At 53.4% G+C, this 19466-nt stretch overlaps 2 protein-coding genes across 5 annotated transcripts in view; one reads left to right on the top strand and one right to left on the bottom strand.

Moving 5' to 3' along the window:
* The window catches only part of BORCS8 (BLOC-1 related complex subunit 8), a 40886-nt gene that overhangs the window by 7852 nt on the left and 13568 nt on the right, over positions 1-19466 (bottom strand). The window contains exon 6 of one of the 4 annotated variants that reach the window (XM_067560486.1): positions 7583-7841. The exons of 1 other annotated variant lie outside the window; for it this stretch is intronic. The gene's annotated coding sequence lies outside the window, so the exon portion shown is untranslated. Of the gene's footprint in view, positions 1-7582; positions 7842-7924; positions 8373-14055; positions 16273-19466 lie in introns of those variants that run through there. 2 more of the 4 variants (XM_067560478.1, XM_067560446.1) reach the window with 2 other exon arrangements.
* TMEM221 (transmembrane protein 221) lies at positions 4825-19454 on the top strand. Its single transcript, XM_067560432.1, has 3 exons — positions 4825-5249; positions 15334-15419; positions 17252-19454. The coding sequence occupies exons 1-3, from the start codon at positions 4954-4956 to the stop codon at positions 17770-17772; spliced, it is 903 nt and encodes a 300-aa protein (XP_067416533.1). The 5' UTR covers positions 4825-4953; the 3' UTR covers positions 17773-19454.

Genomic DNA, 19466 nt, shown 5'->3' with positions numbered 1-19466 from the left:
ATATTTAGAAAAGAGGCAGGGACAAGCCTGGAGTCCCAGCCAACGTTCCCCCACTCGGTAAAGCATGATCCAGTGTTGTGCGTGAGATGCTGCTGGGCCCACAACGGTTGCTGCCTTTGGCTCCTTTGGCCTGCCTTTGGCCCTGCTCATTGCACAGGGGTACGGAGAAGCTGAAAGGCACTGGGCCCGATTCTACCCTACACGCCTAGTGTAGGCGCTTGCACCAGTGTAAAAGGCTGCCACCCTGCTTCAGTAGCATTTTGGCTCTTGTGTAAGTGACCACACAAGAATCAGTCCCCTTCCCCCACACCCCACTCCGTATACAACCCTATTCTCTAAGCAAGTGAACATGGGACTGCCTGCATCACAGCTCCATCCTGGCACAAACTGGATCACAGCAGCTTCAGGTGGGGAGGTTTCAAACTGAGGCAGTTTGGACAGGCCCTGGGTACGGCAGATGATGGATGACGCTCAGAACCAGGGCTGCCTGCAGACCTGGAGCCACGCCACCTAAAACGTGGATGGATGGTGCCAAGTATCTGGGCAGCAAGTGCCTGCTTTGGTACATCTTCCACCCATGAGCATAACACGATGCCAGGACAGTAACAATGACAGAACCACAAGCTGTAGAAGCAGCATGTCCTCTGCAGCTTCGCTCTGAGAAAACATGGTTGTGCGGTGCAAACAAAGGAGCAGGTGCATGGTGAGTTCCAGTCCCCTCACCTAAGCACTGCACCATCCTTCCTGCTGATTTAGCAGTCCCGCAGCTCACAGCGCAGTGCATACGGGTTCTGCTCAGCCAGCGTCATTTGAATGTGTTTGCATGTGTTTCTAGGCATCACACAACAGGAAGAATGAGCTCTGCCCCCCAAAGAGACACCCACAGCTCCGCAGAACCAGGGACATGGATCCGTTTTTGGGACCAGTCAAAACACCTGGTGAACTATGGGCTAGAAAAACCTCCCCCGCTCTCTGTAGAAGGGTCAGCCCTGCTAGGAGGAGGAATGCTTTCACACGGAAGAATGTGATTTCCTGGGGTGGCAGCCAGAAGGGCTGTCCCCAGGGGAGAGGCACTTCTGCTTCTCCGAGATATTTATAAAAGACGGCAAAAAGCCACTAGGAAGAGAGCACAGGTAAAACCAGAAATATCCCGAGAGTCAGTCTTCATTATACGCATCCAGGGGCTAACACAACGGGCACCCACACAGCATGAGTCAGTCTCTGTCACACCCTGTGTCACAACAGCTGCTCACACCCACATCTCATGGGACAAGAGTCGCAGGAGCCACCACAGTGATTTCACAGGTGGGCTGGGAAGGACGGCTGTTCCTCACGGCGTCTAGGCTGCCAGCTAAACGACAGAGCCCGGCTACTTGCGTGATTTGGGCCATATAAATACCTAGGTCAGTTCACGTTTAGGGCAATGCCTGTGTATCCATCGCTACAGCATCCAAAGGGTTCCTGGCATTTCTATTAAAGGGGAGGGGTGGGGGCAGGCAGCGTACGTGATTTTTATGTCCTCCCAAAAAGTTGTGTGCACAGATGCCCCTGTGTGGGGCTGTGTAGTTTCCAGGCACGGCTCTGTCCAGCACTCCTCATCTGTCACCTGCCCTGCTGCGAGCATGTCAGACCCTTTGGGGCTACGGCCCAGGGCATGCCAGAGATGTGACCCTCTCTTCCCCTGTGCATTCCTTATTGGGCAGTTAATGGCTGGAACCACCTCTGTTACTACACCTGCCTCAACAGCCTCCAGGCAATCTGTAACAGGGCTGAGGCGCCGGGGCGCCCAACGTGGTTCACCTTGTGTTTTTGATGTTCATTTGCAACTAACACCTTGTACAATGGGGACGAGGTGGGGAGGGAAAACAAGCCCGCGAAAACCAGACACAAACCAAAGCAGTCTGTAGTCCCCTTCCTGGCAGTAGGGCCCGGTCTAAGCCGCAGACATCTCATCTGCATGGAGTCGGATGGGAAAGGGTGACTGATACCTATTTTACCCACGTGCTTCGGGGACCTTGGCGCTGCTGAGCAAGGCAAATAGGGCAGCACAATGGGTTTAAACAAAAGATCATGCAGCCATGGGAAAAGAGAGAGGAGGGAAAATCCAGTCCCAGAATTCCTCTCTGCTTTCATTCTACCAGAGCAGCTTTACATGCTGGGGGCGGGGGGTCTGGCGAATGACAGGGCAGGTGAAGCTGTTTCAGTCAAATAACCAGCACCCCAAAGCTGCCCTTAAATCTCACAGGAAACGTGGGCAGGTCAGAGACGTTTGATTGCTGCTATTGCTCCTGCCTCTGTGCTTCCAGAGTGTGAGCGGGCAGACGAGCAGTGGAACCTCATGAGACTGGCCCAGCCGGAAGCCCTGGGAATCTCCCCACAGCCCCCTTCTTGGCACATTGCTAGCCCAGTTTTTGCAGTGCCAGGGGGCTTGAAGGCGTCAGCAAAGCAATGGACCTCCTGGGTCCAAACGCCCAGTCCCCCAGCCTTTATCAATTGACCCACTCTGCTTGCTCCCTCCCACGTCTGCCCCATGCCTGGTGCTGCTTCTAAACCTGTGCTGCTGCTGGGGCAGGTGGACCATGCAGAAACATACACAATGGGGGCAAAGGCCCCTGCTAAAAATACAACAAGCAATGGAGAATGGTATTGATGGAGTCACTGACGCTGGAAAAGTTGCTGCTACCTCCATAGCCTCCATCCCTTCCAGCTGCCCCTACTGTATGTGATGGGCTGTGGCTTTTTAATGCCGCATTGGACACATGGAAGGATGACACATAGACCTGCAGGGAAGCAGGCATGGAAATAGTGGCTTGTCCCTCAGTGCCTCCTAAAACAGCTGCTTTTATCTGCAGGAACTGTGGACGTCCATTGCCACAAGCACCACACACATCGTCCACCCAAGCGTGGGACATTCCTGACCAAGTTCTCATTTGAATAACCCTGCTCTGCCTCTGTAAATTCCCCCTGGAGTTTGAGGTATATGTTGTATTAATCCCTTCTTGTTCTAAATGACATCGCAGTGTCACTGTGAGCTGTTAGGCAGCTGCCATGCTCCTCCCCAGAGATGGCTGCATTTTAGTCCTTAGCCAAGCAAAACATGTTCAAGATCATGGGAGTTTTGCCTGATTGTGGACTGCAGAATGGCGTCCCTGGCTTGCAAAGTGCACTGAGATCCTCCTGATGCATTCAGGGAGCTCAGATGACTGACCGCATCGCTGCCAATGGAAGGCAGATTAGGCGATTGTGTTGTTCTAATAAAGGAATCAGGGCAGATTTCCCATTCTTCCTTCCCCATTCCTCTCTGCCAGAGCTAAGTATCACCCCGTGCCCCACTACCGACTGCAGCGAGGGGCTATTTACTCACAGGCTTTTAGCTATGCAGAAGTGCTGAGCCCTCGACCTGCGAGTTATATTAATAAGGTTGATCCAAGTCCTTGATGAACTGAGTGCATTTTCTCACCCTGCAGAAACTAAAGCCAGGGTTAGCTGAGTCACCATGGGAACAACGGAGGGGGGGGGGGAAAATGTGGATGAGCTGAAACTTCAGAGAGAAGCTTAAGGGCTGCACAAAGAACCACATGGAAGAACCTGAGGGAGAACAGGAGTGAAGGATGAGCTGGAGACGCCACTGTGCGCTGCACAGGAGGCCAGGGGGTCAAGGTGGCAGCCCGGACATCTGACTCTCATCCATCTCCTCCCTCTTCAACACAGAACGGCACTGAGGGTCAGGTCCTCAGCTGAGGCAAATCAGCTTTGCTCTGCGGATCCAAGAAAGCTTCCCTGATTTCCTCCCCTTCTGAGCACTTGGCCATTATATCGTATGTAAAACAAAGGCGGCTCTGTCCAAGGTAACGCTGACCCCACGCCCCACAGGCCAAAGGTTCTGGACGCTGCCTCCTGGCTACCTGACAGGAAAGGCCCTAGGCCTGATTCTGACAGACCAGTGGAACTCAATGGAGCGACTCCTGGTGTAACCAAGAGCAGAACCGGGTCCGAATTCTCCTTCCCTAGCCAGGGACAAACTGTAGGGCTCTGTTGAAGACTCTGCTCCTGCGAGGCCAAGTTTTCAAGAGCTCAGCCCCCAGCAGCTCCCGCCCTGCTGCCAACAGGCAGGTTTGTGGACCTGCCCAGTGCTGAAATCTTTCAAACCCTGATCCACTGTGCCTGATCCAAATCCACTGACACCGACGGGAAACGGCCCCTTGAGTCCTAGGCGTCTTGGCTCAGGGCCAAAAGGTGCTGGGGGCAAGATTCTGAATTGATGTAAATCAACGTGCCTCTCTCTGGATTTACCCCAGCTCCGCATCTGGCCCTTCGTTTTTAAACACGAAGGGCTCAGTTCTGCTGCCTGGTGCGCCGATGTAAATCCGAAGTGACTCCGCTGAACGGGCTAGCGTCAGGGCACGGTAAAACCTGGGGCATCTAAGAGCAGACACGGGGTCCAAAACCCGCCAAGAGCATCCCAGCCTCCTTCCTTTGTGTCTACACCAGCCAACCAGCCCTGCCCTGCCGGACCGGTTTCCTCTCCTCCCCCCCCAGCCCGGCGGGGCCATGGACGGGCTGGCTGGATTTTAAACAAGACCAAAAGTCGGAGCGGGCCCAGGGCGGGGCGAGCGGATCGTTCCGCACAGGCGGTGCCCGGCGCCCCGTGTAAACCCCTCCCTTCGCTTGTGCGCGTGGCGGCGGGTCCGGGCAGCGAGCGGCGCCGCCCGGGAGCGGGGGCAGAGCGCGGAGCCCCGGGCTGGGGGAGCAGCAGCAGCAGCAGCTGCAGCGCCGAGCCCGGGCTGGGGTGGGATCCGCGGGCTGCCCGGCGGAGTTCAGCATCCTCCTGTCCCCGGCCGGCTCTGCCGGGCCAGGCTCCGCTAGGCGGGTCCCCGCGGGCGGCGAAGTTCGGCACAACTTTTGGGGGCGCCTTTTTCTTTCTTTTCTTCGTCCTCTGCCCGCCCCGGCGCCATGCCCTCCGCCTACGCCCAGCGCTCGCTGGCCGCCCTGCTGCTCTTCGGGACCCTGGCGGCCGTCATGGCCGTGCTGGCCTCCAGCCTCATCTTCCAGCTGCAGGCGGGCCGGGGCCGGGCCGGCTCGCCCGCCTCCCCCGGCGCCTTCTCGGAGCGGGCGGCGGGGGTGCTGCGGCCGCTCTCGGCCGCGCTGGCCGCCCTCTGCCTGCTGCTCAACCTCAGCTGCCTGGTGCTCTGCCTGCTGCACAGCTACTTCGGCGCCGAGGTGTGCGGGGGGGCCCCGGAGCCGGACAGGTAACGGGGGGCTCGGCCGGGATGCTGCCCTGCGGGGCGGCGGCGGTGGTTGTCGGCTGGGGCTCACGCCAGTTTCCCCTGGAATCGCGCGGTGCTGGAAGGGATGCGGGAGGAGGCACCGTGGGCTGAGGACCAAGCTCGGTCCCCCGCGCTGGGGAACGTTGTGCACAGAGCCTGGGGCAGGGGCGTCTCCAGGAACTGAACGCCTGCGGCTTGGGGGCCAGGGGTCTGCGCGGGTCACCCTCTCCCGGCCAGCCCCCTGCCCCGGGGGAGCTCTGCGGGTGGAGCCCGTTGAGGGGTTGGCGTGCCGGGGTCGGCTGCTCCCACGCTGACAGGGAGGTCAGGGTGAGGACGCCGGCGGCTGGGGGCCGGCTTTTGCTAATAAGCAAGGGGGAAAACAGCTAAAGAACTTCCTGCCGCTCCCTCCGGCAGCCCGGGCTGGCAGGACAGGGCCAGTCAGTGCCATTAGAGGCCTGTTGGCTGGCCCCAATCCCCATCCACCCCTCCGTTTTCTAAAAGGGTCACCCTGGCATCAGGGTCTCTCACCGTCCATTCAGAAACTAACACCATTCTACCCACGCCCAGCAGGGGCGGAGGCTGCCCGCTCCTGGCAGTGTGATGGCTGGGGCTGGGTGCTCTAGACCCAAGTCTCCTTACCAGCTTCCCAACTTATGCAGGGGTTCAAAGGCTCCCAAATTGCCTGGGGTAAGTGCTCAGAGAGGAGGAGGAGGAGGAGGACTCAGGAAGAAGTTAAGATGCTCTTGGCAAGGGGTGAATGAGAGAGATCTCCCCTGCCCCATTGCCCCAGCATCCTCTGCAACCTCATGCAGCTCCTCCCAACTTCTGCATGGTGCAATTCCCACCAAGATTGCTTTCAGCCAAGCCGACATCAAAGCCAGGCACTGAATTACGAGTGCCTGGCACTCGGCTGGCTCCCAGTTGCCCAGAACTCCCCCATGCAGGTCCCATTCCACATCTCTTTAACAGGGGCCTTGTAGTTATGGTCCTGGGCCAGGACTCAGGAAATCTGGGGTCAACTCCCTGCTCTGCCCTTGACACCCTGGGAAAGTCACTGGATCTCTGTGACTCAGGATCCCCATTCCATAATGAGGACAATAGTCCAGCTCTGCCCTGCCTCACAGGAGAATATAGAGAAGGGGGCCAGATAAGCTCCTGGATGAGCTACGTTGCTTAGCATCATCATTAGCTATCTGGCTGTGCCAAAATTCATCTTCTGAGTGTCTGGCTGCCTGGCGAGAGCAGTGCTGGGGTTATCGCTGTGGATGGCAAACCACAGGGCGATAAACGTGCTATTTAATGCAGTGTGTATTCTGTGCTTCGCGACTTTACTGACGACCAGAGCAAATTTACAGCTGCCTTTACATCTGGGTACATTACATACCGCATTAACGCCCCAAATACTCGTTGCAGAAATACCTGGGGCCAGCGCCTCAGCTGGTGCAAACTAGTGTCGCTCCATTAACTCCAGTGGGGGGATGGATGCCCCCTGACCCCCAACTGAGGGTCTAGCTGGAAACACGTCTTTTCCAGGAATGTGTCATCCACGCGTTAGCCAGCAATACTTGCCGGAGAGACGCAGCATTGGACCATTAGCACTAGGACACAATCCCTTCCTTGCCAACTGGGTGAGGGGGCAATAAATGAGCTGAGCATGGGCTAGTTTAACCTTCTGTAGGGCTTCCCACCTGAGGAGCTCAAAGCACTTTAAGCACATCAGTGAACGGAGGCATCCAAGATCCCTAAATGCTATTAGGTCTGTTTTGCAGGGAAACTGAGGCACATTTTCTGAGCACAGATACTGACATGCCCTAAAGGCACAGAGTGAGTCAGTGTCAGAGAATCCAGGAGCCCTGATGCCCAGTGGTGGATGGTAGTCCTAGGCCCACTGACTGCTGCTGGGATCTTGGCTCCTGTAGCAATGGCTCAGTTTGGCTCCTCTTCGGTGTTTCCAGCTGCTGTTGCAGGCTCATTTGCAGTGAAGTGCCTGGGCATCTGTAGAAGCAGCTGGAGGACAGGGGAGCCAGCACCATGTGACCAGCCAGCACTCCATGCACCGCAGCTCCAAAACCACACTGAGACAGAAAATATCTTAAGGAGGATCTCTCGCCTCTCACACCCGCAGCTAACGCTGCAATTCATTAGCATCCCAGAAACCTGTTAGCAGATTCTATAGTAGGAAGTGCAAACTCAGAAAAGAAGGCCAGCTGGCCAGATCCTGCAGCTGTTTACCCCAGCTGGAGACCTGCCCCAAGATTCTGTCATCTGCAGCGCTTACCAGCCTGCTCTCCCACCCCAACCCCGGCCTCTTCTTTTAGGAATTGGCGAGCTGGATTCTCCTGATTGGTGTCTGGTGTTTTCAAAGGTGCCCTGCACTGGAATGAAGGGACTCAAGACCCCAAACCATTAACCCCGAGACGCAGTTTGACTTAATCATTGGTAGCACATTTACATCTGCAAAAACATTTCTGAACACACTGCCTCTTTCCTTCGCCTGCCAGGACCAGGGTTCATTGCGTCCCCAGCTGCAGTGGCTGATACGGGGCTGGTTCTGGCCAAACACATGTGCCTCGCCTTGGTTGGGAAGTAAAAAGGGAAAGGGATTTGCACATATTTGGTTTGAAAACGTATTGACATTGGATGATGTTGGCACAGATAGTCCCCCTTGGTGTAACTAACGCCATGGACTTGAGTGCTTCACACTCGAGATCAATTGGAATAGAGCTGAGGAAAATTCCGATATGTCGACGTTTTGGTTTCATCCCCAATCAGGACAGAATGTTGAAACATCTCCATTTTTCGTGGAACAAAGGGTTTGAAACATTTCAATTTGGACATGACAAAACATCTTGTTTTGGTATTTCTGATCAAAACGAAACATTTTGACAGTGTGGAATCGGGGATTGTTACACCAAGCAGAAATGCTTCACTCTGAATCTGTTCAATGTTAAACTTCATTTCCTTATGGGGTGCATTGCCTCATGGGAGTTGTAGTTCAGAAGCCAGATGCCCCCATTCTGCCCTGTGGGGCAGGCTCCCTTGCTAGATTACATCTCCTATCATGCACCTGCAGCCACGTCACTCATGATCCTCCATAGTGCTGAGCTGGAGGGAAAAAATGCATTGCGTCATGGGAGATATAGTCCAACCCGGGAGTCCAGCTCATAGAAAACAATGGGGCCTGAATTACAACTCCCAGAAGGCCACATGCACAACAGGGAAATACAGTTTAATGTTGAAGGGGGTTAAAAACGAACCTTTTGAGTCAGTTCAACAATCCAACCCACAGCAGTCCAACCAACCCAAACCAAAACTTCATGTGACTTTCCCAACAGAAAATTGAAACATTTCTGCAAAATCAAAATTTTCCTGTTGAAAAGTTTGCTTTTGCAGAAACTGCATTTTCCATTGGAAAAATCATTCTGATGAACAATTCCTGACCAACTGTAAACTTGGCCCAGCACCCAGTACTGAGTGAGGACCTTAAAAGTTGTATTTATTTTCAAAGGTCTGCAGTTCACCTTTGAAACACCCCCCTCCCCATTAAAACTGAAACAGGTCAATCAGCTAATTAGAGAACTAAATGCAGGGTCATACATCTAGGTAGCAAGAATGCAGGTCACACCTACAGGATCGGGGGCTGTGTTTTGAAAAGCAGTGATTCATTAACGGATTTAGGGGTCATGGTGAATAACCAACTGAACATGAGCCTGCAATGCAATGTGATGGCTACCAGAGCAAGTGCAATCCTAGAACATACAAACACAGGAATGTTGAGTCGTGTAGGTAGATGTTATTACCACTGGGATGGCACTGATGAAACCAGTTCTGGCGTCCACTCGTTAGAGAGAAAGTTGGAAAGGGTTCAGAAAAGAGCTACAAGCATGATACAAGGTATGGAAAACCTGCCTCATGGAGAGAGACAAAAATCCAGTTTATTTAGTTTAACAAAGAGGAGGTTGAGGTGGCTTGATCAAAATCTGTAATGGGAAGATTTCTGATAGCAGAGGGGTCTTTACTCTAGATGACCAAGGCAGAACAAGATCCAATGGTTAGAAGCTGACGTTAGATAACTTCAGGCTAGAAATAAGGTGGCCGATTTTTATCATGAGGGTAATCATAGACATGTCGGCCTGGAAGGGGCCTCAAGAGATCAAGTGCAGCCCCCTGCACTGAGGCAGGACCAAGTAAACCTAGACCAGCCCTGACAGCTGTTTGCCCAACCTGTTCTGAAAAATCTCCAATGATGGGGATTCCACAACCTCGCTTGGAAGCAGAGCTTAACTACCCTCATAGCTAAAAAGTTTTTCCTACTATCTAACCTACATCTCCCTTGCTGCAGATTAAGCCTATTACTTCTTGTCCTACCTTTAGTGAACCATTGAAACAGCTTACTATTCCTCCGGCCGGGGTGGATTCTCCATGACTTGGGGTCTTTCACTCAAGACTGGCTGTCTTTCTAAAAGAGATGTGCTAGCTGAACCAGACGTTATGGGCTTGATGCAGAAATCAAGTGAGAGGAGTGAAGTTCTCTGGCCTGTGTCGTGCAGGAGACCAGACTAGATGATCCTAGTGGTCCCCTCTGGCCTTAAAATCTGTTAATCACTCAGAAATGCTCCTAAAATAATCCGATCCTTGCTTTCAGGGATGGAACGTCACTAGTGGGTAGAGGAGATTGGGACGCAGGACTCCCAGCTCTGCCACTGACTGTGTGACTCTAGGCATGTCACTTCCCCTTTCTGGGCCTCATCCCGGAGAACTAAAGCACAGCATCACCTTCCTCCGACGCACGGAGTGAGGTTCAGTCAATCCATCTTTGTGAAGCCCCTTGGAAGCTCCATAAGAAGCACATCTTTATTACGAGGCTATCGGTCACGCTTACAGCCCAGTCTGCACTGCTCCCATTAAAACCCAAGTGAGACCCGGAGAGCTGCAGAAGAGGGGCTGGGCTGGATAATCGGAACCTGGCGACTTTGTATCGAGTCTGCTGGTGGGAGGAGGCGGCAGGGCTGATAGCAGCTGCTTGTGTCCTGAGCACAGATATACAAGAGCCTCTGGAGCTGAGCACAGCTGGTACCTCACCACCATTTGGCTGGCTTGCAGCCGTCACAGGCCTTTCCGGCGACACAGCAACCACGCTGCCTGTTGCCCCACGCTGCAAGCAGGAGTTGCCGTTTGAACCCTGCTTGGGGGCGGGGAGGGTTCTCCTACACTTCTGCCACTCCCGTCTCAATTGCTCCTGTTTCTGTTCCTTGTTAAACTCTGAGGTTGCCAGCCACAGCTGTCCGCCTTGTGCTGGCGCTGGGGAGACTGACTGCAACCGCTCTGAAAAGGTGGTGGGGAGCCCTGGCTAACTGCAAGCATGTCATGCACAGGGTGAAACATCTAAAGGCAAGGCCTCAGGCAATGTAAACAGGGCACTCACCTGATCCCATGTGACAGAATCAATCTCTTCAGCTGCAGACAGTTGTCTCACTCGGAGGGGAAGTGAGACAAGACCCAAGCTGGAGAGACCCACGCCAGCTTAGCAAACTGGGAATCAGAACTCCTGGGCTCTATTTTCAGCCCTGCCACTGAATCACTGTGACCCTTCACTGCACTATGCCTCAGTCTTCCGTTTGTAGAATGGGGACAGAGACTGCCTGTCTCACAAGGGGTGCGAGGCTTAATTAACTGACATGACTAAAGAGCTCTGAAATTAGAAGTACTAAGGAGATTCAGAGGATGTTTCTGTGACATATTGGGCTGCATTAGTAGGACCATTGCCAGCAGATTGCAGGAAGTGATTATTCCCCTCTATTCAGCATTGGTGAGGCTGCATTTGGAGTGTTGTGTCCAGTTTTGGGCTCCCCACTATAGAAAGGATGTGGACAAATTGGAGAGACTCCAGCAGAAGGCAACAAAAATTATTAGGGGGCTGGAGCACAAGACTTATGAGGAGAGGATGAGGGAACTAGGCTTGTTTAGTCTGCAAAAGAGAAGAGTGAGGGGGGATTTGATAGCAGCCTTTAACTACCTGAAAGGGGTTCCAGGGAGGATGGGGCTAGGCTGTTCTCAGTGGTGGCAGATGACAGAACAAGGAGCAATGGTCTCAAGTCGCAGTGGGGGAGGTCTAGGTTGGACATTAGGAAAAAGTTTTTCACCAGGAGGGTGGTGAAGCACTGGAATGGGTTACCTAGGGAGGTGGTGGAATCTCCATCCTTAGAGATTTTTAAGCTGCGGCTTGACAAGCTCCGGCTGGGATGATTTAGCTGAGGTTAGTCCTGCTGTGAGCAGGGGGTGGGACTAGATGACGTCCTGAGGTCCCTTCCAACCCTAATCTTCTATGATTCTATGACTGCTTTAACGAACATTTACTGTTGTCCAGCTGGACTCAGTCTGGTTCTGACAGCGGAACACAGACAGGTTCTGGATTTCTCTGAATAAAAGCTGAGAATGTCCCAGGTCCTTTTAATTGTCAGTAATTTATTCTGAGCCCATGAGGTCAAGAGAGCAGCTGAGGAGAGAAGGGGGCCATGATGATGCCATTCAGCAAAGGGCTTCCCACCTCTGGGAGAGCTGGAGCCAATGCACCAGAGGTAGCAACCTGGGACTCACTGGGTGGGATTGAGATCCCTCCTCCAATCCAATCCCACGCACCTTGCTGCCCTGGGGCCAGGCTCCAGCAAAGCTCCCATAACCAATTTGGCTCAAATAGTTTGTCCTAATTTAGCTTCCTTTCCCCATCCAGTGCTTAAGCAAAGTGAAAGGATGTTATTGCTTCACCCTTCTGCTGCAGAGGGCGTGAGCATCCGCTGAGAGGGGAGTGGACTGAAGGATTGAAGAGAGGCAGCTGGTTAGAGCAGGGGCCTGGAGTCAGGACTCCTAGGTCCTGTTCTCCTCTGCCACTTTCACAGGGTGACCTTGAGCAAGTCACTTCTTTTCTCTGGGCCTCCGTCCCTCCATCTGTAATGAGGGGGTTGGGAGTTATACCCCTACCTCAGCGTCTGTGTGTGACTTAAATAAAGTTTGTTTGCAAATTGCTTTCAGACCCTAGAATGGAAAACACGGTTACCGTATAAAAATGGCAGCAGGTGAGGGGTTAATTCTCACGGCCCTGCCTCCCTGAGAGATTCCCCATTGACACAGGATTAGCTATTGTCTCACCATGTTGAAGCTTGTGTTTTCATCCTGCCCATCCCCATCTCTGTAGGACAGCCCTGTCCCTAGGGAGATGGGCTCTAGTTTCATTAGGGGATCTGCTCACGTAGGAGCCGGCTTTCCCACGTTGGGCCTGTCACACTGAATTACTGCTCCAGTTTTCAGTTCTGCACTCAATGGCCCTGGCCTGCTCTGAACAAAGGCTGTCCCAGCCCCCACTAATCCCCCAAATCATGTAATTAATAAAACAAAGTGGCTTCTCTTCCCCGACAATGAACACGAGGGAGCAGGAGCCCTTCCAAGTTCTGACTGTAATCGCCCAGCCCTAGGCAGGCTCAGACGGCCCAGGAGTTCAAGACAGAAAAGACCCAGTGGGCTCCATCTCATCCACCTTGTAATCTCTAAGCCAGGGGAAGGGCCATTCCCTACAGGGGCGGCTGTAGAGGCAGCAGTTGGAGACTTTCCCTCAGTTGCCTTTTTCCATACCTGCAAATGCTAGGTGGCCGGAGTGAGCGGGAAAGCGTAGTGCAAATTGGAGCACACAGGCCAGAGTATCACTGACAGGTGGACGTATCACTGCTTTCATCAGCTGGTGGCTCAATGGCTGTGAGTTATTCTCTTCCCTCTCACTTGTTCCTGATGCAGTTACTCCAGATGCAAGCAGAGCCATTACTCTTCTGCTTTCTCAGACTAGGGGTTCCAGAGGACCCCCCCCACACACACACATACACCATAAACTGACCTGCCCTTCTGGACCAGCAGGGCTGAGTGCCCGAGATCAAACTCTCCTGGGTCGTGTTTTCTCACCAGCTGCTCGCGCTGACCCTCCCACATCCTTGCCAAAGTTCTCCCTTGAGGGAAGCAATGGAAGGAGAAGGCAGGAAAGACACTCGCTTGCTTCAGTGTTTGCATGTTTCAAAACAAAAAGACCAAAACTCATTCCTGGCTGCAGGCAATTCAGTGGCTCTTGCGTGTCAGAGTTGCTAGGTCTGAAGCCAACTCCCAATGGACAGATGTCCACATTACAAAGACAAACAGCACCATTCACACTAACTGGCCCCTTTGTCCCCAGTCTCTGAGGCCATGGACTGATTGGGCCTCGGAGACTGAGCTGCCCTTCAACCCCTGGGGCAGTTCCTCAGTGTCAAAGCTACCACACGCATTGCCAAGGAGGGGTGGGGGGAAAGCTTGTACTGCTGGGAAAATACAGCGCACCACTCCCCAGGGGTTGCCAACCCATCCCTCTCAGCAACGTGAACCCCCCCACCCCCGTGCCAGTCATTCCAACAACACAATCCGCAGCCTCTCTCTCGTGGATGAACCACACAATCCTTTCCCAGCCTCTTACAGGGACAGTTGTGCTGCAGACTGACGCAGCATCTTTCAGGCACAACCTTTCACCCCACTTAACCCTGCAGCACTTTGGGCCCTTTTTCCATTGCGTCACCTCCTGTAATGACTATGTTCCGCTCTCACAATTAACAAGAGGCTGGCATGCCACCTCCTTCGATGAGAACGGCCCGCAAAGTCCCAGAAGTGGAGTGCTGAGGTTCTGTAGGTCACCTCAGCTGCCATGAAGGGAACAAACAATCCCAAGCAGCTTTTGCAGGATGGACAAGGACGGCTAGTGAGAGCGCACTAGTGCCTCATGGCAGGGCTGCTGGCAAGTCAGGCTGGAGTCTGTGAGCCTGCAGAAACCACCCAGCATCACCACTTGGAACGAGCGGAATAGATCGAGTGGAAGGGCTCAGATGCTACCATGAGGAGCATGGAGCACCTGCCTAGATAAGACAAGACAGGAGTTCATCTTTTGACGTTTTATGCAGTTTAAAAAAAATAGGTCAGCCCCTTCCCAAATGCAGATCTAAATTAAGACGTCTAGGATCCGAGTGAAGCAAAGCAATTCAGTGCTGGAGATGAAACTGCATCCTGGCTTGGCAGCAGCGCTTCACCCTTTCATGCTCTTTAAAGGGTGATAGGCTTATGGACTAACATGCATCATTTTTCTTTGCTCTTCATTTCTTGCAATAGTCTTTAAGACGCCTTGAAGTATTTCTCTCTCACCTGCTTTTGCCCCCCCCTTTTCCACTTGCAGCCTCTCTAGGTTTATCTCCCTCCTTGTAGAAACATGAAGCCTGTGAGCAAAAGCGGCTCTTTGCTTTGTTTGCTTTTTTATGTAGCTGCATCGTCAGTGTTTGGACAGGAGTTGGTTAATCTGGGCTCCCTCTGCTGGCTGGCTGAACCTCAAGCAAAGCTAACATAGTGGAGGTGGCTTGGCTGGGTTTGGTTTTCATTTCTCAGCCAGCTGAAGGGGTGGAGGTGGGGGGAATAGGAAGGAAAGAGATTTTAAATTAAGGCAACCCTGCCCCACCACAACAGAACTGCCCGGGCAATCCTCTCCTCCTAGAACTGCACGGCAGATGTAGGCTCAGTTACTTTGCTCCCCCTGCATGTGTGAATCTTCCACCAACATCAGCCCTCTGTGCTTGCAGAGGGAGGGACAGCCCCACACAGTGCTGAGGGCAGAATTCGGCTCCATGGCAGGGCAAGTTTAGGACTTAAAATGCATCCCAGCACCTCAGACGCACTCTAGAACGTGCAGCAAATGCCCTTTTCACCCAAAGTCTGGATTTTGGGCTGAGCAGGAGTTTTACAGCGTGTAGAAACCCTTAGCCTGGGACATCAGAATATTGGACCCTTGATGTATCTGCCCTGCACTGCTTTATATAGACTCTGAGAAAACAAGATCTTAGGGTCACTAGGTGACCAAGTCAATCCCCCTGAAGGAAAAGCCTCTGCTAGGGGCTGTCTCTGATAAGATTAAAATGATACTGCACTGGGATAAAGGCGCTCAGCATCACTATATATTGCTCTGTTTTACCGCTGAAAACTGACCGCTGAAGTGTTTCTCTCGCCTGTTTTGCAGAACTGACTGGTTCCTGTTGGACAGCCGGGTGATTCGGCACATTGCCATTGGTTTATTCTGCTGCGGCGTGTCCGTCTATTTAGCAGGTAAGCACTTTCATGTCTCTTTGAACGCCGGCATCCCATTCCCAGGGAGAAAGGGCTTGGGCCCACGCGCAACTCACATGTTTCATCGAGGGATGCTCCAGCACTTGCCTCCCCCTGGTGTTTAGTAGGTTGCTGAACAGCTGTTCACAGGCCAGGCTGCAATGATTGCTGGTTTTCCAGCCGGCAGCACCAGGTTCCTGAGTCCCCTGGGGGGGGCTCAGATCCTACACTAACAGGTGCCACAGCCAGACCTACTGCGCAAACTTGGCCCAGCCACTTAGCTTCTCTCTGCCTCAGTCTCTCCCTCTGCAAAGAGGCCGTAATGCTGAGAAGCGAGCAGAAGGTGTCTGTGGTGGTTTGGGATTCGGGGGGGAAGGGGAGATGGACAATAGCAAGTGTTTTTAAAACAGACTTTATTGTGCCATGGGCGAGACCCTGGAATGGTTCAGCCATTTGTTTTATGGTGGAAGGCTGCAGCACAAGCGCCGGGATGGAGGGATTCAAAGGCACAAGAAACAGGCCACCCCTCCTCACGGAGATTGATGCGGACAGCATGCCTCCATTCTCCCTGGAGCCTGTGATGGGTGTGGCTGGGAAGGGCAAGTTCCCAAACCCAGGCCCTGACTTTACACCAACAGGGCGAATAGTCAATGAGCTCTGGGGATCTAGGGCCACGAAATCCGCCCAAGGAGATCCCCGTCCTTCACTGGGCCTTTACACACCAATCATGGCTATTCACGTCTGCCTTTGGCTTCAGAAGCTTTTAAAAGGAGTTGGAGGCTCTCCCCCTGCACAGCCCCAGAGGCAGAGGTGCGTGGGCAGCGTCCTCTCCTGGCACCTGCGCCATCCAATGCTGCAAGAGAACAAAAACAGCAAAGGGCTCACTGGCAAGCGTCTCATTATCGATGGGCACCTTGGAGGCTCAACGTGGCACAGCCAGGAATCCCCCCCACACGCCAGCGCTGCTGATAACCCCACCCTCGTACCTGTCATAGGGACAGAGGAAGTGCCAGGCCTAGGTTCCCATCTCCAACTGTGGCTGATGCCAGCTGCTTCAAGGGAAGGCATCTGAGCGCTGCGGTGATGGGATACCCCATTCCCAGGGGAAGTCCCCTCCTGCCCTTCCTGTGGACCTTGAAGGAGCTTGGAGTTGGATGCCTGGTTTCAGGGGTGGTCATGGAGCTCGACACTCCCATACTTTTGGGGTTTAAGATTTCCAAAAAACCCAGATTTAAATCCACTATTTAACGGCCAGTGTGGGAAGGGGCCAGTCGCCAGCTGCTGGTAAAGAATGCGCAGAAGAGCAGCACAGAGGAAAAGCAAACACCAAGAACAGGCAGGCAGAGCAAACGGGGATCAGTTACCATCTAAGCCTCAGTAATGTGCATGACTCAGTGAGTAGGTTTTCCAAAGCAGCCAAGTAGACAGGACTCATGCTCCTAACTCACTTAGGCCCAGATCCACAAGGGGGATGGGTGCCTAACTACCTTGGAGGATCAGGACCTTGGGTGTCTTTGAAAATCTCCCGCCGGGGAAATGGGCCCTGTGGGTAAGTGGCAATGTGCTGTCATTGATTTCAGTGTAGACCAGATTCACTCCGCAGTGACCGAGGGCGGAATCAGGCTAGTGAGGCTGTCACAGAGCCAGGAAATTGCTTTCACTCAGATTCAGATTGGCCATTCAATCAAACTGGATGTCTCTCCCCAAAAGCTAGGCCCTAGCTCAGCCGAAAGAGGTGGGGCTGGCCCAGGACTCACTTGGTCCATTTCCCCAGCCTGTCAGACGGTCCCTTCTGGCCTTCTTATCCATGCCTTGTTCTCCTTCCTCTCCAGCTCTCTCCATCTACATGCTGCTGCTGTTTGAAATCGAGACCGGCATAACCAGCGCCTGCATCCTGTCCTCTGGGATCATCATCCTGCTGATCACGGTGCTGCACGCCCTCGTCAGGACCTCCCATGCCTCACGGCGCACCCAGTCTGAGCTCTGCCGCACCCTCTATGAGAACGACTCCGCCCGGCGCAGTGACACTCCTGCCAGCAACCTCAACAACAGCAAGAATGTGGCTGCAGCTCGCCCACGGCCAGAGATCCACCGCGAGTTCTCCTACCCGCCATGCACAGAGCAGAAGCCTCACCTCACCTCCCTGGCCAGTGGCAGCTTCACCTTGCCAGGGAGTCATAGGCCCCTGGCTGAGAAGGACTGCTGCAACCTGCCCCGGACACACAGGACGCTGTCGGCAGAGCCAAGCCTGCTGCAGGTGCAGGGCAAGCCCTGGAACAGCGTCACGCAGGAGATGAGGAATATTTTGTCGCGGAAGCCAGGAGTCTCCGGGAAGGATTCAACTTTGGTCTGAAGGCTGGAGCAGGGATGCCTCAGCCCAACATATAACAGGGAGGCCACGGGCAACACCATCGAGATCTGCATCGCCCTTTAGCTCTTAACATGGGCCACTCCCCTACTCCATCCCCACCTGAGCAGCTGAGATACATGCCCCAGAGCTCAATCAGACATTGGCCGAAGGGAAATCTACTGTCCCACCCCAATCAAAGAGACTTGGTGGACCCTCCTGGCCAGGCTGCACAGAGATGGAGGGGTTTGAGCGGGGTGTTGAGTTTTAAAATTATCTTACTCCTCCTAAAGTGTGGTGGATTATGTCCAAGCCCTTTCCCAGCTGGGCCGGGGCTGTTGTCAGCCAACCTAATGACCACAACAGGCTATTAGAGCCAGAAAGGTAGCTCTGTAAAATCTATAGCCTGATGCTCCCTATTTATTCCCTACTGCATTCTGCCTCTTGCATCCCCCTCCTGTGAGTAAAGATCCTACCATGGCAATTTAGCAGCCAGGATGCAGGAGACAGAACAGGGCCCATGTCACCATGACTGCTCTGGAGGACTAAGAGGCACCAAACTGCAGGAAAGGGAGCGGAAGGTGCCTGGAGCAGCGGTGATTGGTAGAGTCACTTGTCTGATTACAGCTACACTTCAAAGTCCCCATCAGCCCTTCCCTGCTGGTCAGACTGAGCTGGGAGAGGCAGACAGGAACTGGTTCAGCACAGCAGAATGGCATTAGTTGCTCACTGTGGTGAGAAGAGAAGGCAAAAAACCAACAGCCTATATCAGCCATAGGAGAGTGGCCCATCCTGTGTGCTGCCTTCTCCACCCGCCCAGCTCCCCTCTGGAGCCCAAGCTGTTTGTCCCTGCTAGTCCCTCTCCATCCTGCGCCTGTCGTTCCTTACTTGACACTACAGGGGTTTAGACAGTTCATAGGAAAGACACACTAAAAACACAGCTGCCGTGTGTTACGGAGAAGCAGAGATTGCTGTTCCCCTGGGAGAGGAGCAGCCAGCCACAGATAGGAGGGATTGGAGAAGACACAGCTGGAGAGTTAGCTGAGGGGGAGGAGGTTGAAAGGGAGGTGAGGGGGGGCCTGCTGCTCAGTGACCCGACATTGCCCAGACCTCCAGGACTTGGGACACAGACACAATTCAGTGAACAAGCTCACTTCCTGTGGCAAAACCTCTGCTCCAGCGTGAACAGATGTGGCAGAATGAAGGCAGCTGCTGTCTGACAGAAACACGGTGCTGCCATGTAAACACCAGCCTCTGTATTCACCTTTGCTTGTTCTGTTATTCCATAAGGACAATACAAGGAAACAGGATCTTTGTTCCCCTGGCCCTGCTGCTTCTTTCCCCACTGTAAAGGATTATCCTGGCGACAATGCAGGGTGGGCTGCCAGGGCAGTGGTGAGGTACACACATGGGGTTAGGATTGATGGGACAGGAGCCAGTGAAACAAAGGCCCTCTTTGGTGCAACTACCCTTTTAGTACGATAGAAATGTACACTAGGAAATACAAATACAACAGATGGGGCTGGTTACCATGAGACAGCCACAGTTCTTTAAAAGGAATCTGATTCACCACTGTGTTACTTTCACTGTTATAACTCCGTCGATTGCAAGGTGTTTTATACTAGGCGTCCCAGCACAATTAACTGGCAATAAATAAAATCATGGGATTTTTTAAAGCCATGTTCCCTGCCCTGCCATCT

This window comes from Emydura macquarii, unplaced genomic scaffold, assembly GCF_026122565.2.
Source record: "Emydura macquarii macquarii isolate MOO-44397 ecotype Brisbane River unplaced genomic scaffold, CSIRO-AGI_Emac_v2 contig_306, whole genome shotgun sequence".
Lineage (NCBI taxonomy): Eukaryota > Metazoa > Chordata > Testudines > Chelidae > Emydura > Emydura macquarii.
This window is presented reverse-complemented; position numbering and strand designations above follow the sequence as displayed.